The sequence below is a fragment of the Micrasema longulum genome, unplaced genomic scaffold, assembly GCF_059751315.1.
Source record: "Micrasema longulum isolate JH-2025_06_02 unplaced genomic scaffold, ASM5975131v1 h1tg000309l, whole genome shotgun sequence".
In the NCBI taxonomy this organism is placed as follows: Eukaryota; Metazoa; Arthropoda; class Insecta; order Trichoptera; family Brachycentridae; genus Micrasema; species Micrasema longulum.
Genome location: NW_028277513.1, coordinates 161,752 through 186,416, shown reverse-complemented (window position 1 = coordinate 186,416; position 24,665 = coordinate 161,752). Strand labels below are relative to the sequence as shown.

Sequence of the window (24,665 nt, the reverse complement as noted above, 5' to 3'; positions counted from 1 at the left end):
ATATTGATTTTAAATTATGAAATTTATGGCACCAAACATTTTTCTAACGTAAACAAATTTACTAAAATATTTTATTATTTGCTGTTGAAATATCTGTTATTTTAAAAGTTCAAACTATTTCACATTGATTTTAATTTAGTGAATCACAAAAATTAATATGTGGTAATATTTAACATGAAAAATCCCAAATGAATTTTAATTTTATTTCACATCTAAAAATACTTTTAAATTCGTATACTATAACGTTTATTAAACTTACATTTTCTCCAGTGAACTATTGCTAAATGTAATGTAGCTGATAGATTTATACTGAATCAATAAATTAATATATATCTTATTTAAATCTAAATATAAAACTTTTGACTTTACTTTATCACCAAGTAAACATGGAAAGGTTGTGGAGGGCATTAAAATATTGGATTGGATTTAACAAAACATTTACTTCAATACATACTTGTTTCAGTTTTATGAAAATCTCCAGGCAATAGTCCTGCACGCTTTAATAATTGTTTCTTCTTGGCAGTCCTGGGGATTGGTTTGCGGAAAAGTCCTGCATCTCGTCCTCCACTGCTCTCTATTCTCTGCAGCCCTCTTCAGCTCAACATATGAGACGCAGTTCAAATCCTCGCACACTTGCTCCAAATACTCTCGTCGGGGGCGCCCTCTGTGATTTGTCCCCTCAGCTATTCCCTCTATTATGTCATGCAGTAGACCCCCATTGCGTATAATGAGGCCGATCCATTGGGCTCGCCTCTCTGAGATGGTTTTGATTAGGTGCTTCTCTTCTACGATTCTACTGAGAACCTCGTCATTGATAATGTGGTATCTCCAGGAAATTCCTAATATTCTTCTGCAGTACCACATCCCAAAGGCCTCTAGTCTTTTTTTTATCTCTTTCGGTAAGGCGCAATGTCTCACAACCGTACATCAATATGCTCCATACATATAATATGTCTTGTCAAGTTGCTTGCGGAGTTTTATGTTGTTTGACTCGAAATGATGATGGTGATGTTTTTTTTTCCGTGCGACATCAGATAGTTTTTTTTACCCTTGTTAAAAATTTATTTTTGACCCTTGTAATATAATTTAAAATATGCGTAGGTATATAAGTCCTTATATACGCATATTTTAAATTACCATAAAACAGGAAGTTTCGTGCCCTATGGGACAAACAGCACATATTACGGTACCGCGTCATACTTGTACACTATTTTATTTAGAAGGGCATGACGCATGGTGTCAAAATGACGTGACGCTAACTGCGAGCCGTTTTACGGGTGCGTTTTTAAACCAGAAAATTATAAATGAAATAAATACGATTAAAATGGTATATTATGCACTTAGTCATCGCTTCTCTATGGAATAATTGGATGGGGGGAACTTACAACAATCATATTAAACCATTAGAAACTGTTCAAAAATTTATATTAAAAATAATGCTTCACAAAAATCGCACTTTTCCCTCTTTCCAATTGTTCCAAGAAGCTAAACTTTTAGATCTAAGATAAATTTATTGTTTTCAATATTTAAAATATATATTTAAGAACCAAAATTTATTTACAAGTAATTCAAATAGATCAAGTCAAAGAAGGAATCGTGTGTTAGAAATACCACATTGTAAAACGAGGCTCGCACAGAGACATGCATATTTTATAGGCCCAAAAATTTTTAATTCGTTTTTTACTGATAATATTTCATTGATTCCAAACATTCAAAATTTTCCTTCTTTTAAAAAACATGCACTATCCTGGATTCAAACTAAAGATATGAACTCTTTTTTTCTATGATTTATTTTGTTGCCCTTTAAGGAATAAGGAATATTTTTGTGTGTTTTTTTAAATATTTTTTATTTCCTTTTTAATTACTCTAAAAAAAATACCATATTATCTTTTACAGAATATTTTATTTTTTCTTTCTTATGTTATAGAAAAATATTATAACTGTCCATTGTTTATTATAGGAGCAAAAAATTCATCAACATTTTCTTGTATACCCACGAACAGGCCATGCCTTTGTGGGATTTTTCGTTTACTATTTTTCTATTAATATGTATTTCGTTGATTTGTAATTATGCTTTATTTTTTTAATACTCTGTTTTATTATGATGTTTATTGTAAGAAAACAAAAAAAAAATATTTAAAAAAAAATAGTTTTTTACATACATAGTTTTTCATGGCAAAACTTAAGAGAAACATTTTTTATGATGTACTTTGAAAAGTATCAAAAAATTCGATTTTCCAATAATTTCCTAAGGAATTTATTGGAAAATCTAATTTTTTTATTTAATCTTTTTTTAAAAACGTATTTGACCATTGAATCGACACACACCGGATGCAGAATAGGGAAGTGGCTGGGTTGGCGAGGGTTAGGGGTTTGCGGAAGGGATGCTAGTCCAAGAATTAAAAGATTGTCTCTATTTTCAAATATATTTCAAATAAAAAAAAAATTTTCATAAAAAAATTGTTTTTGAAAAATAAATATTGGGATTGAAAAAAAGTTTACCATGAGGAATGTTCCTGTGTCATTTTGCGGTCTGGCTAAGAACACCATGCATAATTAGAATCCGTTTTAAATATTAAACATACCTATTTTCATTGTTATTCCCAATTTGTGAAAATACTCTATTGAAGATTTCCCCTAAGAATGAATTTAGAAAATAAAAAAAACATATGTTTATAACAACCGTTGTAAACCAATTGGTTGACTGTGTTGAAACATGTTATCAATTTCAACTTTTAAATCAAATTAGACTTCTTTTTACGGGTAAGCTTTTCCCTAAGTCAATCACTACACACAATTCACATAAATAAACCATAAAATGAAATGCAAATGAAAATAAGTATTTGTAAGAAAATTTCATTACCTTCGCAAGAAACATATCAGAAAGATTAAAGTTATTTTGCAGACACCCTTTATATGTAACTGTATGCAGTTTTGTTGAAATGTTATTCGCCATAATATTTGTACATTTGTGATTTTACAAGTTTTCCATTCAAAACAGTCTTATCAGTCATGTAAATAAATAACAATGAACTAATTCAATCGGTATTAGCTCCCTGGGTGGATCACCATGTGTTATCCACGAAATTTCTCCAGGCCTCTCAAGTCAGGTCGGCTACGTGAACCTTATTAGATTTTTAAAAAAATTAACATTTAAAGTTAATTTACACCTGGCAATACTGCTGGCCAGAGCGGAAACTATCAATGCGTTGACGGACAAAATTAAAAATGGGGAGAGTACGGAAGCGTGTGAGATTTCACTGAAACTGAGAGTAATAGAATGTAAGGAAGACCACTATGAAATCAAGTGTAGTAGTTTGTGTATCGTAAAGCTAATTTAGATCCGACGCTATAACTCATTATCTTGTTTATTTTCAAACAGGGTTCCTTTTGCTGACCACCCACCAAATTGAATAATGCCATAACCTTCATTACCTTTTTTGACTTTTATAACAAATCATCATGGGTGATCATTATGCATAATAGCAATCAGCCTTATAGGAAAGATTTCTCTTTCCCCATTTCAAGTAGATATTTGTTGAGATCTAAAATTGGAAGCTCGAAAGAAAAGTTCACAAATAAATGGATCGAAAGGAATTTCCTACGATCGATAGATTGTGTGGCTTATTTCAACAGGAAGAGAGGAATAGGTCCGAATTATAAAATAATAATTATATTCAAACCTCGTGGCAGCCCTCTCCTCGATTTTATTGGAGTAATCTATTATTGTATTGAATAATTTAGTGTTCAATAAATATGAGAAATTGCATTAAGATAAGTTAATAAAAGTTTAAAGAGGCAGATTAAGATTGTAAACGTACTTGTATTCAATAATGAAGTCTGTGAACATCATTCAAACGTCTTTTGTTTCAACATCCAAACTATTCTCCTGGTTAAATCTGCGCATTCATTGAATGACATATCTTTGATTCTCACACTCCTGCTTCATTGCTTCACACAGTACGTTAGTCAAATAAGATGATTATTCGACAGGATGCATTTCTCCAATCTTGTGTGAAGCGAGGGAAAAAGACGACAATAGCTGTAAACGTTTTCATGTATTTTCTATTCAGTCAGGCGTAAACTGCTCATCAAGGGAGACTTTATAAATAATCTACTAAATAAAAAGGCAATAATATTTATATACAAAAATATTTATTGATCATGCTGTTCTGTCATTAACACTATTTGTCAGTCATTTTGATTAACATGCTACTTACAAATATAACATTATGCACATTTGATTCATATTTAATTTATATTGAACATCAGTCACTTGAACAATATTAGGATAAAAATCAGTATTGATACTTCATCATTATTTCACAATACAATAATAATTGAATACGTACATGCTAATATAAAAATGGACATAATCAATTCCAGTGGTGATTTCGCGGGTGAGGCAAGTGAGGCTCCATCTCACTAAAAAATCATGATCCACGCATTTACAATGCGGTGCATTGAATAATATCAATGTAAAAACAACCTTATTCCCTTGTCTAAAATATAGTTTTTTGCAACGACGGGCAATGCTCACGACATCTTCAGTCTATCGATTTAGTCATACTCCTTCAGACAACAGGCGTTGCAAGGAAAAAACATATTTATTTTTATGTACTTAAGGTTAAATGAGTACATTGATATTGGTTAGGCTCTACGTAAACGAGCCTCAAAAGTTTCAGCGTGATCTTGCGGGAATGTTTTGACCATAATTCGTTATAACGATGAGTCTGATTTTTATAGTGCCTCGTAGATGAAGAGGAAGGGAGCTAGCTATCTACTCTTATGTCAGTCGTTAGTCACTAATGCGAGTTTTAGCATTGAGTACGTGTATAACTAGTAATGAAACTTTGTAATTTTATCAAAACTCAAAAAGACATACCCACGCTTATTCTTATGCTAATTTTTTTTATTTTAATTGAGCATTATACTATGGATAATCAATTTTGATTATTAAAGTCTAGTGGTATTAGAGTGTAAAATATATTGTAGCCTCGCTAGAAATTTCGTACCAAAACCGCCATTGATCAATGCTGTTATTATGTAAATTGTAATAACATCCGATCGTGTCATAGATATTTCGCGGGGATTCAATACCAAGCCAGTATTGCTTTTGTATTCTGAATGTGTGTTTTATTGTAAATATTTCATTATGATTTGTGAGAAAATCTGAAAATTTATTGTGATGAAAAATCACTAACAATGTTGATTAAAATAGTTACATATCACATGAGTCACTACAAAATAATTATTATGTATAAAATTGTAATGCAAAGTTAGTAAATTATACTTGACGTTTTATTGCCGAAATCATTGTACCTTTATAATATCATGGGGTAATTACTACGGCTAGGCAACTTCAAAATCAGCATTTGTGAGTTACCCACTAAAAACCTTTTTTTTATCCTCTTCCGTGAATGCTACAAACAGACAAGTTGTGCATTCAAAGCATCATAAATGTGATTTAAACTAATCACTTGCCTATTTGTAGCTTTCATGGAGGAAGATACAAATATGTGTTTTTAGTGGTTACTCTAAAATGCTGATTTTGAAGTTACCTATAGTCCTTAAAATGTAACATGATTAGAATGACAGTTGTCAGAAAAAGTGAAGACATAACTCTGTAGTAACGTCAAAGGAGTTATTTATATTGAAACACGAAAAATCATTTCTATCTGGCGTGTTAATTTATTTTTTTAATACAATGCTTGAAACATAAATTAACATTAATATATAAAATCAGCTTTAAAACTAAAAGAAAACAAAAACAAACCTAATTATTAATGACATTCTTACAAGGTTACATCATTTTGCAAAAATGTTAGAGATGGGACAAATTGATCAATGTAAATTGATCGAATAAAAAAATAATTCATTTGATGGTGTTCATGAAAAAAGTATAAAGGTCTCATTTTTTGGTGAATTGGTGTGTTAAACACACTATAGTAAGCTTGTTTTTGCGTTTTTTATATCAATTTTCGGAAACAGAGTTTCATGATTGCATGAAATAACGGATAAAATTGATTCGATCAGTGATCAGTAATTTCCCATCACTAATGAAATTAGTTTGACAGCTGTCGATTTAATCAAGCTATATTATAAGGACTATAGTTGTATCAATTACCCCACGATATTATAAAGGATAATAGAGTGTGTCCAATTTTTTTAGACAAGGATTGTGTTGGCTGGGCAGCGTTGCCAACTCTACCAACTTTGGAAGCAATTTTTGAGCAGGATGTTAAATAAGTAAAAATGTGTATCAATTTAAAACTAAATAAAAATCTTGAATAATATGCTATTTTTATGCAAAATCGTCATAAAAAATAGTTTTTAGAGTACCGTGGCAAAATTGTAGCCACCCCTCCCCCATGAAAATGAAAAAATCGGAAACTGTTTCCTCAAACAGTTTTTTTTGGCAGCGTGGCTTGTCACAAGTAATGGTTTAATTATTTTTTGTGAAACTATTTCAGCTGATAAAGAACCAATCAATTTATTTTCTACCAATTTTAGCTTGATGGAAGTTGGCAACGCTGCCGCTGGGGGGTTATCAACATATTACAATAGAGATAAAGAACATTTTAGAGAATGTTATTACACACTGTGTAACATTCACCATTCTGCCTATATATGCCCTTCTGCCCATATTTAAAATGTTACAGTGTGTAAAATGGCCACATAAACCAGGCAATGACAGGTCATAAGCCCTGTAGATGCCTAGGCTTCTATATTAGCTTCTCTAAAATGATCTTCATCTATGTTGTAATATGTTAATGTTAACAGCTCCCAGGGAGTTAAATCCAGTCCTTGTCGATTAAAATATTACAACGGAGATAGGGAACATTTTAGAGAATGGAATATAAAAGTCTAGGCATTTACAGGACTTATGACCAGTGACATTTACCATTCTACCTATGTTTAAACATCCACATTTATTATATTATTCCATCTGTTGATTTTTGTGACATATGAAAAAATATTTTAAGACATTGCCTAGTATGCATGTATGTGAAAAGATTCAGTCAGATGATCTCACCCGCATCAATAAAGGTTTCAGCTATTAAGCTTCACAAAAATCAACAAACAGAAGAATGGAAGAAATGTGGAAGTTTAAACATAGGCAAAATTGTGAATGTTACATTGTGTTAAGTGGTTAATTATTTTTATTTTTACAATTTATTAAAATATTTCCATTTAGGGACTGTTGTAAATAACTCACTACTAGAAAATGGGGCTCGAACCTCAGACCTTTAATCCGTGAGTCCGCAACATTAGCCACGGGACCACAATCCGATAGACCGCTAGAATGTACCCTTCTGAAACATCTAAACGTAGTTTCTGCAGTGCAGATGAGGAAGCACCTATACACATTATACGTGAATGTGATGCTTTACATCATAAAGAAAACCGCATCCTCGGGGGACCACTGATTAAACCTGATTATGCTAAAGAGCTTGCCCCCTACCTAATAGCTCGATACTTTAAGGATTTGGGTTTGAAAGGGGAAATTTAGCAAAATGAGAACTCTCGTCTTTCAAACAGTAGCCAGGAGGCATATTTTGTCACAATTTCGTTTCGTAAATTTGTTTGTTCGTGGTCGTATATCCATCTCAGTCTAACGCAGTCAAAATCGTATTTCGCTCTCGTTCACTTTCATATGATACAACTGAATTTACTAATCGAATTAGCTACAGAATAAGGCCACAGGCTCTTTAAAGGCCTGTGCTCGGAGGGCAAGAACTATTCACAGGGACCCATCACAATAGATATTCACAGATCACAGTGACACCAGGAGCTTGTATAGCTCTGACTCCAACTTCTAAGAATAAGAATAAATGCAACCCAATTATACCCACGGGACCACCACACAACAATGCCTAGACTTCCATATCCCCTTCCTAATTTTTTTTTCCATCTCTGTTCTAATATTAAATCTTATAAAGGATACATTTAAATATATTTGTCATGGTGACTCAGGTTGTTTTAAAAAATAAACACATCAAGTATTAACACAATAATATACCAACCGAGTATATTGATTTAGATTATTTTAAAAAGTACCGTCAAGAATTTAACCATAAATCTGAAACAGATTGTCCATTGATGCAGCAATCTTTGAATCCCTTTAGTGAAACATTCGCAAGAAACCATTGGTCGCATCTCACAATATTTACCTCACCATAACTATTGTTTTTATCGCTTTTGCTGGGAGCGGGATTAGATCGGTTAGCCTCGCAGGATTCACTAAAAATTTGAATGTCCCGACAGCAGTTTTCTGACATGTTACAGTTGTAGTTAAGTCTGATTTCCGCTTGGGGGATTTTCGGGGAGATCTGATAACTGCTCGTCGGGACGAAGAAGTCGTGTGTAGCAGTGGAAGATTCGGCTACGCGACTTGCGTTTCTCTTCAGCAGGACAAACATGTTGGTGGATGCCAGCGGGTGATGGACGGTCTTGAGAAAATCTTCCGAAAATGATATTTGTCTGGAATAAAACACAAAACTATGAGTCGTAATTAGGGCTTCCCGTCTTTACACAAATTTGAGTCTCGAGACTGAGAGACAAAGAGATTCTCAAAATTTAGAGAATTTGTAACTCCAAGGTACAGATATCATTATGAAAAACACCACTACTGTTTTGGGAGAGTACTCCTCCCATTGACGGATGATACAAAATTAATATTATAAAATACAGAACATTGGAACCACCTATTTTTTAATTTTTTTAAATTTATTTATTTAATTTAGTTCCATGATAAACATAGTCTATACTTATTCTAACATTGTTTAATACTATTGTACACTTATTATCTTAATTTATAATATTTACAAAAAAACAACCCATCACGCTGTTTCTCCGTAGGGGTAGGTAGAGAGGATAGAACGCCATATCACTCTATCTTTGCATACAGGCCTCGCTTCCTCTACATTCATACATCTTCTCATGCACACACGACGATTATTCCTACTCTTGACATGTCCATCTTCTAGTATGTGATGGACTCGATCGTGCCATGTCTTTCTCGGTCTTTCCCTTTTTTGTGCATCCATCAACATTTGCATCGTAGATCCTTTTAGTCATTCTTTCGCTGTCCATTCGCTCTACATGTCCACACCAATGCAGCACCCCTTTCTTGATTCTGTCGATAATGCATATCTCAGCCTTACACAGTTCACGGATCTCGACATTTGTGCACCTATCATACATCGTTTTACCACACATTCGCCTCAGGGATCGCATTTTGACAAATTTAACCTACTTTAATCATTATTTTTCCAATTCCATACTTCACTCCCATACATTAGAGTTGGCACTAGAACTCCATTGTGAACTGCGAGTTCTACCTCCTGCGATAATCATTTGTTTGCCAAAGTAGATTTCAGTGCACCGTTCACCCTGTTCCGGCACTCACCCTCCTTTCAATATCTTTCTCAGTCTTTTCATCCCTAGTAAGCATGCTTCCCAGATACACAAATTCTTCTACCTGATTCAGAATATCTCTGTTCACACTGATCTCACATTTAGTTATATTTTCATCCCTTTCAAAAACCATCACTTTCGATTTATCAACATTCATAAGCAAATCGCAAACTGTTCAAACAAATATTTCACGGTAACCCCGCCAGGAATCGAGCCCAGGACCTCAAGCAACCATACACTACGAGGTACACTTATCTCCACTCGATTTTCTCTTCAGAATTTTTACCAAATGAAAATGAGTGATTTTCCCAGATTTTGTTTTAATTACGTGAAGTAAATATATGTACATCAACAGCTACATATATATCTGCAAACTCTGGATGATCGTGATGCTGTATTATGTAAATCCGAAAGGTTTACCTTAAAGTTTTCATGACGAGTTTTTGTGAATTGTCCTTGTGGTTAAGGAAGTAATGTGAGTGCAGCGCCGGGGGTATCCTGATGCTGTAAGCCTCTTTAGGACACATGGGGATGGCTCCCAGGAGCACTATCACCTCATCTGGAGGGCTCTCACTCTCCATCTCCGTGACTACATTCTGCAAACAAAACTCAATTGTATTAATTAGGATTATACAGTCAAACTTGGTTATAACAATCAATAGCGAAATCTTGGATGTAACGAAGAAAAATTCATCGGCATTTCAGTTTATAGTTTTCTCCATATTTCTCCATTCACTTTTATAACGAGGTACTTCTCGAACATACCGAACAAAAATATTATTAACAATTAACCTAAAACTCTTCCATCGTTTAAAAATATAGCTTTTAAAATAAGAACTTGTAGTAATAAAATCTAAATGGGTGGCTAACTTAGGATCGATGCCGCTGGCATCGGGATCGGATGACGTTTATGACACTAAAACTGTCCATCTCATGGTCCTGTGGTTGGCGTATTTGTCAACCATATCAGTAAATATTAGTTACTCGAAAATCTATTTATTATTAATTACAGAATCGCTTCGTCTATATTCATACATCGTATGTATGCAAAGATAGTGGTGTGGCGTTCTATCCTCTCTGCCTACCATTATGAGGATATGGCGTGACGGTTTGTTTTTTGTTTGTTAACACACATATGTACACAGTATATCAGCTGATATGATATTTGTCTTTAATCTCAGAATTTTACGGTCATGGCAGGATGATGATGATTTAGTTGAAGCAAAAAATAAACTGAAATAAATCTAAATAATCATTCGATACCTTAAACAATAAATCCAATCCATCCACCGCTGATGACGCAATGCGAAAATAGTTAGTGGACTGCCAACTTCCATTAATTTTCGGATTACATTTGTCACTTTCACGTTTTTTCTGAACTAAATATTTTAAAACATCATAGGCGTAAGGTATTTGCAATTTCTGGTAAGCCAAAAATTTTATAATCTCTATTATTATATGTGCACAAGTTTTAGGCGTTAATACATCATTTATTTCAGCATTAACAGTGACTACGTTATTTTTCAGGTGATTTGTATTCATGTTTCAAAAATACAAATTGCACTTCTTTTGAGATCAACCGAAACTGCAAGTTCTTTAACGGATTTGGTTTATTAAAAAAATAATTTGTGTAAAAAAAATTGCGGAAACATCTTTTGAATTAAAAACGTTTCAACTGTTTCTGACTTCTAACTTCGGCAAAAAAGCGCGAATAACAGATGCCAAATGCCACATAAAATGACAGTTGTACTTAGTATTACCAGCCGAAAAATTGACCATTGAAATGGTAGGTACTGTCCTTGAAAGTTTTTTTTTTTTTTTTCTAATATTATTTTTTCTTCCTTACCTTTTCACAATCCCAGCGACAGTGGGGGAAGGGGAGGCAAATCTCCGGGGGCCAAAAAAAGCAGAAAGGTTTTTTGTTTTTCTAAGTTTTTAATCTCTCACTGTTTATTTTTTTCGCTACGCTAGGCGCCAGCGACAGCATATTTAAGCATAAATTGTTTTTAAAAAAATCTCAATAAATAACTCGAATAGCAGCCCGTACCTCTCATTGCCCAGGGACCCGAGAATCATATCACCGGCCCTACCTTTTCACCTACCAACTGGAGTGTTCTAGCTAGTACACGCAATGTTATTGAACAGTCTAAAAGGCCAAAAGTCGACTTTGAAAAACTAGAAATACTAAATAATAAACCACCCCTCCCTCGGACACTTGACACTGTCGAGAGCTACTGTCTCAATTAGAAGTTAATGTGAATATTAATTATTCGTCTATTAATCTACCAAAAATATTGTGGATTCTGATGCAAATAAGACAAAATACATACTAATTAGTTTTGAATTTTTAAATCAGAAGCATGGTATTATTTCAATGATCCAAAAGTATGTGTCTTTCAAGTTCATTTTATCATTATTTAGTAAACTCAAAGGAAAAATTTGCCCTCCGGGGTTCGTCCCTGCGATATATTTTTTTGTAATATAGAGAATAGACCTTCAACAAGTTAACAATGCAAAAATGAGTAAATTTTTATTTGTATTAAAATGACTAGTTTTTTTAGCGTCATTTAATAAATAATGAGTTTTTTTTTTTTAAATTAATTTTGACAATTTTTTTTTTCATTTCATGGTTACCAGGTGGTTGGAACTTAGGAGTAGTGACTCATAAATATTTGTTTGATAAAATTCAACAGCAAGACTTTTTCAGAGAAAAATTGTAATATTTAAAAAATTATATTTTATCCATTTAAGATTATTCTTATATACAAATCGAGCACAAGTTTTCATACTCAAAATCACAAGTTGAACTAAAGTGGTTAAAAGCATTTAAAAATTAAGGTTTTTTCTTGAAAAAACAGCGTCCAATGTTTACAAGGAAAGTTTTCAATTCCGAAAGTTATACATCAGCATTCGGGTCGGCCACAAAAACTATTTATTGAATTGAGTGATGGAAGCAAACGAAGAAAAACAGAAGAAATTCAAAGTCCAGTGAATGAAGATTTGTACAAGTTCTGACCACAGAGATGCTTTCAACTTACTCAAAGAGATTACCATGTCTCCAAAGAGAGTAATAAAATATGAAAAAGCATACCTCTCTAAGTTTCTGCAGGATGAAACACAACTAACACCGTTACTGACACTATCAATGTTTGTTATACGCTGATCTATCCATACGGAAATACGAGATCATCAGAAGTACTAATAAAAAATTCCATCCAAGCTACAGTGTGCTACAAAGGGCCAAAAAAAATTGCTATCCATCTACAGAATTATATCGAGTGACTAAAGCATGCGCTGAAATTGATTTACAAAACTTATTAGACCATACAGTTTCATGATTATTAGTTTCCTTTTTTTAAATATTCCTTATACAATATCCTACAGTATCCCACAGTACAGTATTACTAGACTTAAAGGTTAACAAGATTCTCATGCTAATTTGGAGTGGCGATAATCGAGACTGTATTGTAAATATGCAAGATTTTTTAAAGCATGGATAATGACTACACTCTACTTGGTCTCGGATGGTAGAAAAAAAATATTTCAGCCCAGCCGGATGTGCAAGCACTTTACAATGTTGTCACACATAAACGATATTCAATTAATTTGTTTGACATAAATTCATTCGGAATTTTTTTACAACATTCAAATATTTTTTTATTTCTGGCTTTGGCAGGAATTATTCAAATGTATGAAGATAAGTTTTCAAATAAAAATCATTATTAACATTAGACAAAACTATTTAGTTTCATAAAAAATCTTCATGTTTTTATTTTTTGTACTATACATCACATTTTGTTGTATAAATAAAACACTTACGTATATTATAAATAAAACAAATATTTATTCAAGATTATTGAACAAAAAATATAACTTAATCCTAATTGAAATGCACATACTGTTTATTTGAAATTGGTCTAATTCACTGTTTAACAATACACAGAAAATAGTGTTATTTTTAGTACAATAATAAAAGTAAAGTGACACAAACATAATTATTAAAATCTGGGCGCAAGCAAAAAAATTGCAATATGACTTTATATATTTATATTATAAACCTTGGATTGAGAAAATTTAATAGGTATTTAATCCCAAAATAAATATTTCTAAGTGTGTAAATAAAATATTATGTACATAACATCTGAGATATATACAGCTTGTAACTGAGAGGGTGGATCATCGGTGGCAGAGCGATGGAGGACCTCAATGCCTCAAAGTGAATAATGGAGCCCATTTTGAGCATTTACTTTAAAAAAAAAAAAAACAACATGTCTTTGTATTTTTTATTTGACACAATCCCGTATTTTTATCAAGCAAACTTATTTCTTTACTTAGTATCGTTACGTAGTTAAGTACGTCTTTAATGCACATAAAAATGAAAGGAAAAGTTATTATACCTCTACGCAAACAGCGCACTAAATTCGGCGAACGTGCATTTGCGGTCGCAGGCCCTACGGCATGGAATGCTCTCCCAGCAGAAATCCGAAACTGTGAGAGTGAAGTGATATTTCGGAAGAAACTTAAAACCCACTTGTTCTCTAAATCATTTGAATAAATTCTTAGCATGTGGTGGAAAAGTAATATGAAAAAGTACATTATTTTTCTTAAATTAAAAAGTTAAAATTAAATTTATATCTTTATATAATCACTTTGTAAAGCGCCCTTGAGGTATTATATTACGAAAATGGCTCTATATAAGTTATCTATAATTATTATAAAAATATTGATTTTAGCATTTGTATAATGCCTTTACACTAGCCAAATGAAATTTTTAGGGCTACTTCTCCAAAAGTAAGGATAGTTTTTGAAATATGTTTGTAGAATTTTTTTTATGCGAATTCTTTTTTAAAGTCCTTTAAAGTTAGTTGAAAAATTAAGTTTGCAGATTTTTTTTGTAAAGGTTATTTTTTACTCGGAATTAAATCAAATAACGACTCAAAACTGTATTGTATGATGAAAGGCTTACTATTGAGCTACTTGGGAAAAGAAATAACGATCGTAGACTCAATAGTTTGGCTACACTTGGGACATCCAGCCTAAAATCGGATTTTTACTAAAATTGCTTAAAAATCCGAATAACTTTTAAATGACTGAATATCGCGGAACATATATGAAGGTTAAATCGATAGGCATTGAGGTCCTCCATCGCTCTGCCACCGATGATCTACCCTCCCAGTTACAGGCTGTATATTACATAAAGCTAATACAAGTTTTATACCTAAAATATGAATTCATACACATGACTAAAAATCAAAACATTTTGATATGGTTTTGTAATAATTTGTGTAGTGCTGCGGTTTGTCTGATTATAGATACGTGGGTTAAATTCTGTTCTACTGTTATTTCCCAAAGGTATTTACGACTAGGTTAATGTTTTGATAGCGCACGGAAATATTCTAAAAACATAAAGATTTATATTGAAGAAAACACATTAAAATAAGCATAATAATACAATATATTTATATAAATCAGTATTAAGAATAAACACAAATAATACAAACAGAATTAATCAACTGAGTTTAACCCAATCATGACGAAAATATTTTTTTCAAATTTCATGCTGAAGTTTTAGAGAATAGTTATGTTGTTTATTTTTGAAGCCATTTTCATATTTTTTTTGTTTTCCCAACCTTTGGGAGCCTTCAGAAAAAACAGATCTATATGGAATGCTTTTTTTTTTACTAAAATAATACTTTTTTGTTAACGTTTTCACATAAACAAACAAAACGAGTTAGTAAATTTCTTGAACTTCATAAAATATAAGACTTTTAGAAAGAAAACAAATACATTACTATAGGTTTTAGGGTTTAATAACCTCTTCTGTTATTACATTTTGTAAAAAAATCACCTTTTTTTCATTACTGAAATTGCAACTCTGCTCACATCGTCACACGCGGATGAATTCATAGTAAGAAATTTCAACGTGTACATATCATTGCTTAGTTAACAACACCGCAGAGGAATTCGACTTAAGAGTTTTTAATTGGCGACAGTTAATGAATATACATTTCATTTTAATACATTTAAAGACGTAATTTAGTTGATATGTATTTCAATAAAACAAGCAGTTTTTTCACCGTCCCGTAAAAATGACTTACACAGTGTGGTTAGCTCAAGGATGACAATATATACATGCATTGAGACTAGAAATAACAACTTATTATTGTCACAAAATAACTCAATATGACGGATAGAATGTCAACTCCATAGAACTCTCGTCATGAATGGGTTAAATTATATATCTCTTTCAGAACATACCGAATTAAAAATACCATTTGGAAGTTTGCTTTTGGTCGATTATTTTATCATTGGTAAAGATTTGAAAATGGTAATCATTTATGAACCACATTACCTGAAGCGTAAAATTGATCACCTAGCCTGCATTCAACATTATAGTGTTCCAATTGCAGGCTCAATGGATCATTAACATCATTAACTCATCATTAACTCAAGTAGATAACAGAAAAATATTTAAAAAGGAGAATAAACAATTATTTTCAGTAAAATTGTCTATGGTTTTGCGTATGAAAAAGATGATAGTTTTTAAATATGTACACGTCGAATTATAAAACAAAATAAACTTAAAGAGTTTTCTGCGTGTTCTGAAAACGGTATATGAGTTTCGGAATGTAAAATTGATTGTTTTTTGTCTGTAGTACGCTTTATGGTGGACAAAACTTTATCAATAATAAAAAAAAAAAGCAGCCATGTAACTCGAAGTAATATTTTTTTGATAAACCCATTATGAAATAGTACTGGATTACTTTTACAATATGGAATTATTTACTTCTATGAGTCAATATCATTTTGCACTTGAACCTGCGGATGAAATCTCGGGTTAAAGGAAGGATCATTGTCAAGCCCCGAGCGACCTATCTTAGTCAGAATTATGATAACCGTTACTACCACAATTGCGATAAGAATTAAGGCCATAAAGAATCTTCGGTTTAAATAGCCAGCCGATCTACGGTTCCGTGCTGGGGGAAGAGTGTTTCTGGAAAAAAAATACATAACTTATTACAAGATATATATTTTTATGTTTATTTATTTCTAAATAAACAAACAGCAACAATTTTTGAAAGGGGTACATCACAAACCAGCCAAATTCCTGTATGTATAATATATATTAAGTATTTATTTTTATTTATACTTGAGCCAAACTCTCGAGTAAAACCAACCAATTATTCAGTAGACACTTTTTAGATTTTAAAATTAAAAAAAAAAAAAAAAAACTTGTTGATGACCTCGACTTGTGATACATGCGCTACAGTTGCAAACTTGGATTTTTAACTACAGGCACAACATATTATTTAAAAAAAAAAACTAACTGACTTTTTTGGTACAAACTAAAATGTACCATTTTACTGGATTACACCGGCCAGTTAATGTATGTTTATTTCCTAATTTTAAAAGTACATTATACTTAATTGATGACTGTAAGCATTAAATCTATTATTGATTTTGCATTATTTTCAAAGCTTCTAAATCAGAATATTTTTATAGAAGCAGGTACCTGTCTATTTTTTTAAAAATCGGTACATTTAAGAAAAGTTCCATTAATTGATTCAAAAGGGAAATAAAGCGGTTATTTTTATAAGGTTTAATTGGCTTTATCACTAATCTGGAGACTCGTTTATTTGCAAGATTTGATAAAAAATATTTTAAGTTTGGAACTTAACATGATATTTATAAATAAGTTTTTTTATTTTTTAACTTTTGAAGCACTAACTTTGTGGAACATTATTATTTGATGTTTTAAAATGAAATAACTTTGTTTTTTTATGCACCACTATATTTTTTCATAATTTAATAACCGACTAGTTTCAGCAAAAACACCATGCCTTCTTCGGGGTTAATTACAAACGAACATAATATATATATAAACTTTACACAGGGAGGGTGGAGTGGGTGTGGCTGAGGGAGAAGAGAGTTTGTAATTAACCCTGAAGAAGGCATAGTGTATTTGCTGAAACTAGTTGGTTATTAAATTATACAAAAATAAAGTGATGCATAAAAAAAAAAAGTCATTTCATTTTAATATATAGATTAATAAAATTGATGGCAAAATTGTATTCAAAGTAAACCCGGACTCACGGACCAAAGGTCTGTGTTTCGAATCCTACTCTACCCTAACTTGATTCCCATTTTCTAATAGTGAGTTATTTACAACTCGTTGAAAATGACCCTCAAAATTAAATATTTGGGTAAATCATAAGAACACAAATATTTCTTTTTGTAAAACAAAAAAAATAAAAAAATACAGATGAATTTTCATATCAAGGCAAAAAATATACATATTTGCATAGTTAAATGCAAGCTGATTGCCAATATGGCCTCCGTGGTGTAGTGGTCAAGACGCTTGACTCGCGCACGGAAGGTTCCGGGTTCGATTCCCGGTGAGAACACAAAAATTAAAATGTGATTTTTCTCAAGCCTGGTTATTCTGTAATGTAATTCACCACTGTAATTGGACCTCCTGGCCTGTTGTGGTGCCAAAAAATGAAATGAAAATGAAATGAAATGAAATATTTACATTGGTAATGAGTAATTAGTTATTACTTATAAAGAGAGTTGTTATCATACTAACTTCCACCATCTTGTTAACCAATCAAGGGCTGATTTCCTCTTGTATTTGTCTTCATCATGGTCAAACCTGGAGATGCTTGGTCGAGTTTGCGCTTTGTCTTCAAATATTCTTCGGGGAGCTTGGGTTCCTAGTAACAACGGGACATTCATAATGTTAACATCGATGCTTGGAAACTCCAGTTATTACGAGAGTTGGATAAGTTATGGCGATTATAGTGAACATTGTAAAATACTCTTGGCCTATTGCGTGCGAAATAAGATAATAAACATTAAATTCACTAAATGTTTAATCACAAAAAAATATACAGACAAATTCAATGAATTGACAGGATTTTGAAAGCTGAAAGTAATAATGTTGCAAGAGATAATTTTTTTTTTTAAATATGACTTATATACAAACAAGCTATAATGAGAAAGTTGAATCCATTGGTAAATAAATTTTCTTTGTTTTTTATTGCAAATCAATATTATTTTCTATAATTTTGCAAGAATTTAATTCAGCGTTAGCTCAATACAGTTTATTTGAATATTTTGTGCCATTTGTTCAAGATGATAAACACATCAGGTACGTAATTTAAATTGGGGACAGATATTTAATATAATCTAGTTTGCAAAAGCGTTCATTTTTGTTAGGAAATTTCACACGAGAATTGAGATTAAGTACATATTTACTAGTTAAAACGTGAGCAGAGAGCACATTAACACGGGGAATACAACTTGTAACATATTGAGTCAGCAATTTATCAATTTGGCATGGCAAGGGCGGGGTACGACAAAGTCTTGCGACCACTGGCACTGACTAACCTTGGAAGACATCGTTCCTGTTCCCGAAGGCCGAGGTGTCGTAGTTGTCGTCCTGCACCTGCACCACAGAGTAGGGGGGCCCGGGGTCACTGGCTCCCACGGGGGTGGCACGGAGCGGGGTGTCGCCCCCCGCCGGCCCGGCGTAGTGGGACCCCTGGATGTCCATGGAAGCCTTCATGTCCATGTCATCTGATAACTAAACAATTTGAACCGATCATCAGTATGTTTAACACATTCAAAAAAAAAAAAATGATTATAAATAAAACAGATGGGTTTACGGATGAAATACAACACACCAACACACCAGAACCTATTTCTTATGTATGAAGACAATGGGTAGAATCCCATATTAAATTTAGTAATGCATAAAAAATTTACTAATTTTACATATGGGTTCCTATTTCCTATATATTGCGGCAATTTTTTTTTACAAGTTGACGCATATTTTTTTTTTGTAGTGCAGAGGTGTGTATTAGAGTGTGTCAGGCTTCATACAAAAAAAATAGACTATTTATGTGTTTGGTGTAATAGGTCTCAAAAGTTGTATTGTAGGCTAGTGGCAATAAGAAAAATGCCGAAACGCGTCACAATATACGCTCTTGTATATTTTTAAAAAATTAAGTAGAATTAAAATCCATACGATAAGTGATACGTTCCACGTAGTACCGTGTGAAAAAATATATTAATATTTTTTGTGCTGCTAGGTATTTGCAGTTCCCAGCAGGCCGCAAAATTTTAGGCAATTTTTAGAAACTCTTGTTTGAACTGCTGTCGTGTTGATAATTTTAATAACTCCTCAGATTCTAGTGTTTCATCAAGCTTCTAACGGATGTCTCAGTGTACGAAATCTAAAATCATTCGGAATATGTGACCTTGACGCGCGCACAAAGGCACGCATCTTTACGTGGTATTTTTGTATGGCCGGCCTTCCAAGCACGGAAAAAGAGAGTGCGTTAACGCACTTATGCCCCTTAGATTAATGGTGGATATTCTTTTACTTTACACACCATGTAATATTCAAATTAATTCAGGATTTCAAAAAACAATTATTTATTGTACCATAATTTTATTGAAAAATATTACAAGATAACAAAATACTTTGAAAACTCGTAACGTAGATTATTCACCATAACTATCACCTAGTAAGTAAAAGAGCAAAGCGGGGCATTCCAAAAATGAATAGTATAATGAGGAAGTTCAGTGGTTTTTTAAAAAAAAAATGATTGTTAATAGACTGTTAAACTAAGTCAAAAATTATTTTTTTTAATTTTTATATATCGTATTATCGGCGCTACGATTTTTTGCAAAGTTTCAAAGTTTTGTGTTTCTGAAATAATTCCGCGTGTAATGTCAGAGGTTAATTTCCGCTTATTCTCATTCAGTTCTTCCCATTGGTCCAGAAGCGACAAGCAGACCGGAAATCTTCCATAGCTCTCAGATCATAGGTTGATTCACATGAACCAGTGACATCATTTAAAGTAGTGCATTTTTATCAAAATATTTTTTATTATTTTTCTGTACATTTTCAAGAAACTTTGCCATACAATTTAATGCTCTAAATTTTACCCCGCGTAAGAAAACATTTTTTGTATCCAATTTCCCGTAGGGCTAAAGTTCCTCATTATATTACTAATACACATTCTTAAATTAAGTTTTCAAAACCGTATTTTAAAAAAATATGTAAAACGAGGTTCCAGCATATTTATTCCATTCATTAAATTAAGTGAAAGATTTATAGTGAAAAACACAATCCTATAATATGTATTAAAGAGTTTGTTTTTTTTATCATTCTAACACAATTTTGACACATTGTAAACTCGAGGATCGGGACTATTTGGTGTAAATCTTTTAAGATTTAAACAATCAGTAAAATAGACCAGATGTCATCATCACCCCTTTTCCGCACCTAATGGTGCATAAAACACTGAATTGGTACACCAATTGCAGCATATCTTGATAATTTTTTTGTTACATAAATATAAGATTATATGCTGACCATTACACCATGAGGCCGACATGACCAGATGTCTCGAGGTAATTATTATTTGTTCTAATTTGTTTAGTATCTGTATTTGAAAAAATGAAATGTATTTTAACTAAATGGACCGAATGAGCCAGTAAATAAATAAATAACTTTTTAGAAGGATGGAAAAGAAATATCGAGAAAATCTGGTTAAATTTGTTTACCAGCGGGAGGCCGAGAGCCTGGCGGGCCCAGTTGACGGAGGCGAGGCGCTCGCGGAGCACGTCCGCCACGGGTGACACGAGATTAGGGGCGGGGAACAGGGGGGCGCGGCAGCCGGGGCAGGAGTAGCCAGCAGGGGCCGTGGTGGGCGGCAGCGCCCGCAGGGCCGACTCCAGGCACGCCCAGTGGTACACGTCTGATAACACAAGTTGACAAATAAGAAAATGTTCCGCTGCCATTTATTTATTTTAAATATCATTTTATAACAATATTGTAGACTCAATGCTACAACTTCAAAATCAGCATTTTTGAGTTGACCATTAAAAACACATATTTGTAATTTCCTCCATGAATGCTACAAATAGACAAGTCATGATGTATTCAAATCAAAATATTATGATGAAATTAAAACAAAACAACTTAGTTTTTGACCACTTCTTTTATACTTTATTATCGATCGGTTTCGAAGCCACGTGAGCTTTCTTATCAAGATAAAATTGAGTATATTTTACCTTGGCAAGGAAGCTTGAGTAGGTTCGTAACTGTTCAGTAATAAAATACATTTTTTTTTTAAATCACTAGCAGTAGTTTGTATTAGGATTAAACATGATAATATGTAAAAGATAAGTTAATAATGAAGAAGATTTTTAATTGATTGTAACAATATGTTGTAATGGGCGCAGGAGGTGCACGATGCCCGACTTGCAGAAACGCTGAGTCTTATCATCAGGAGGCAGGATGGACTGGAGCGTAGAATGAATTACATGGCATTGGCTGCATATATCCAAGTTTATTGACTGGTGTATAAATTCAGTAGTCAATTCTCGTGTATTCCAAAATCAATGTGTCGTGAAGTTACGCTACTTCTATTGTGAATCACTGCTACTGCTGTTAGGGTAGTGTCCTTATTCAAAGGGATAACTTATACAGCGCCATTTTTTGGGCGCTTTACAAAGTGATTTAAAATTTAACTTTATATAATTATTGATAAGCTCAAAGCAACTACGACCATGTGACAAATGACTGGACAGGTTAACCCATGACCGATTTTGATTGAATATTTAATAATATAGATAACTCTTTATTATTATCAAATGGCAGGACCATTACAATGTATATAAAAACCATAATTTTAAAAAGTATGTTAAACATTTTTTTTTTTAATAATTAAAAAAGTATTACATTTTTGGAGAAGTATATCATGTAAATACCTGCACAATTACTACAATATTTTTTACCATCACAATTTTGTTATCTGCACCATTTTTCAAAAGAGATTAGTGTATCAGCAATTTGGTGTTTAGTCAATGTTAAGTTATGATAGATGGACATCATATACAATCAATAAGGTCTGCACCATTAGATGACAATATTACTTCTAAATACTTTGTCAAATAACTAACTAATATATATGATACTCTAGTATAGAGCACGTCATTCCATTATCCATGTTTAGTACCAAGAATAAGTATAGTAATTTGTAAAAATGCCCATAAATTAGTGAATAGTGACTTGCTTAAACAAATGCAATTTCGTGCAAACTTTCGATTTGCATTCTTATATTACCGAAGTACAGGTAAACGTCGTTTTGTGCCGGTTCGATTTACGCCGATTTACAATTACGCTGATTGGTGCCGGCGTGGGATTCCCCGGTTCGGCCGACACCAGACGACAGTAGGTGCCGTAATTCTAATAGCAGACACATTTTTACATATTGTTTTATTCCAATACCGTGTATGCGAGCAGCCTGTTGTGTGTGTGAAATTGTTTCCGTCTTGGTTTTTGTTTTGTTTTTAAGAAAAATAAAAAGGTATGATTATATTTTTTATTTTATTATTATTAAAATTAAAAGAATATTAAAATATTTGTAGTTTGGGCTATGGTTCTGCAAGAAAGGAAGCAACAATCAAAGTAAATAAAATTGGATGCTTTTTTAAAAAAAGTGTTAGAATTTAATTTAGTACTGACGAAATGGAGAGTTAGTATTTATTATAAAAAATTCATTATTTATATCAAGGGATTATAATTTATTTTGAAAAGGAATTTAAACTGTATTTATTGAATACATTTATAATTTATTTTGGATATGTATTAAATAAACATGTTAGATTGCTCTTAGAATTTTGACATGGAACCTAACCTTATATCTTCCATTTCCATTTTATTTGTGTTCCTTTTTCGCCGGTTTTTTTTACGCCGGTGTCTCTCGAAATGGAGCCCCGGCGAAAAACGACGTTTACCTGTACTTCAATTTCGGGGACAATTTTCAAAGAGTTTTAAATAATTCACTATTAGAACATGGGAATCAAGTCGTGGTAGAGTGATCTAATCCCGGAGTCTGCGACACCAGTTACTTGTACTATATAATCTGTGGTTACGGGACCGAAACCCGGTGATCTATATTCAATATTACTCCATCATGTCACATTCTTCAAATTATTTTATTCACAATAAAATAGAATAAGTTATTAGGGTTTTGTTAGAAGTGATAGTTGCGGGTGTATGAATATAACTTACGATAACAAGTGAGTCGTATACATTCTTCATTTTCTAACGTTTTCGTGCAAATTTCACATATCGGATTATAATCGCTGTCTTGTAACCATTGAAGGTAAGATTGCACTATGCACTAAAATAAACAAAAAACATGTCCATTATTAAACTTTCCATGAGATTTAGACTATTATAAGGGTGATAGTTAAAAGCAAACCTTGGGATGATTAGTGACCATACAATATTCGCAGACATTGACGCGGTGTTCAAAGCAAAACTGATTGGTGACACGCCTTTTTGGACATTTGCATAAACCCATTTTGACAATTTATAATAAATATGAAAGGGTCTTTACTTCCATCAAAGTGAATATACTCAAATAAATTTAAATACAATCCAATAACAAATGAGAATTCAGTGCCGCAAAATAATTGTCAGCGGCCACGTACAGTTGTCAAAATTTTCTACGAGGGGCTACAAATACAAATGGCAAACTCTATAAAAAATATCAATATTTCTTTTATTTGTTAGATTTCTTTGTGAAGTAAAAAAGTCCTTTAAAAGGAACAATTTCATTCTTAAAAAATAATCATAAATTATTTTTGAGTTATTTAATAAAAAAAAACAGTTAAAAATTTCAACTTCTTTGTTTATTGGCTCTTTCACCTCTTTTCTGGAATGTTCTAGACAGTGTCTAAATCAGTCGCGTCTTTAATACCAAATTTCTAGAGAAGCTCAGATTTTAAGGGTAAGTATAATATGCGCAAATGTTAAGTGTGTACTTATAGTAAATAACACAGTACGGACTACGTTTGAAGGCATCTTTGAGCATTTTTATATTGGTTGCTAGTTTTTTTATCTTCATAAGGTGTTGATATAATGCGAATTAAAATACATATTAGGTACTGTTAAATAGCAATGATTTCTTAGTTAGGCTCAGCCTCACTTGCTTCATATGCTCCTTCGTCCCTGGTCTAAATTTACATATCTGTTAGTGTATTAGTATTTGTAACATAAAATTCACAAATTGATACAGTTTATAACTAAACATTAACATGAACATTTTAATTCATGTTTATGGAGTAGGGACAGGAGAGTTAAAATAAAGTAAGGGTATGGGATGTTCTTCAATAAGAATGTCGATGTCTCCAATGAGAGGTCGAATAGGAACTAAGGA

The 24,665-nt window shown here is 32.5% G+C and overlaps 2 protein-coding genes across 2 annotated transcripts; both read right to left on the bottom strand.

The window, feature by feature from the left end:
- Positions 1–3,214: 3,214 nt before the first annotated feature.
- On the bottom strand, positions 3,215–10,962 carry LOC148282617 (uncharacterized). Its single transcript, XM_088224774.1, has 3 exons — positions 10,684–10,962; positions 9,841–10,016; positions 3,215–8,484 (listed from the first exon to the last, which is right to left on the bottom strand). Exons 1-3 carry the CDS (start codon positions 10,960–10,962, stop codon positions 8,064–8,066), a joined length of 876 nt encoding a protein of 291 aa, XP_088080900.1. The 3' UTR covers positions 3,215–8,063.
- Positions 10,963–14,978: 4,016 nt separating this feature from the next.
- On the bottom strand, positions 14,979–23,959 carry LOC148282616 (zinc finger protein-like 1 homolog). Its single transcript, XM_088224773.1, has 6 exons — positions 23,706–23,959; positions 23,513–23,624; positions 20,998–21,191; positions 18,811–19,006; positions 18,008–18,134; positions 14,979–16,414 (listed from the first exon to the last, which is right to left on the bottom strand). The coding sequence occupies exons 1-6, from the start codon at positions 23,805–23,807 to the stop codon at positions 16,210–16,212; spliced, it is 936 nt and encodes a 311-aa protein (XP_088080899.1). The 5' UTR covers positions 23,808–23,959; the 3' UTR covers positions 14,979–16,209.
- Positions 23,960–24,665: the final 706 nt, after the last annotated feature.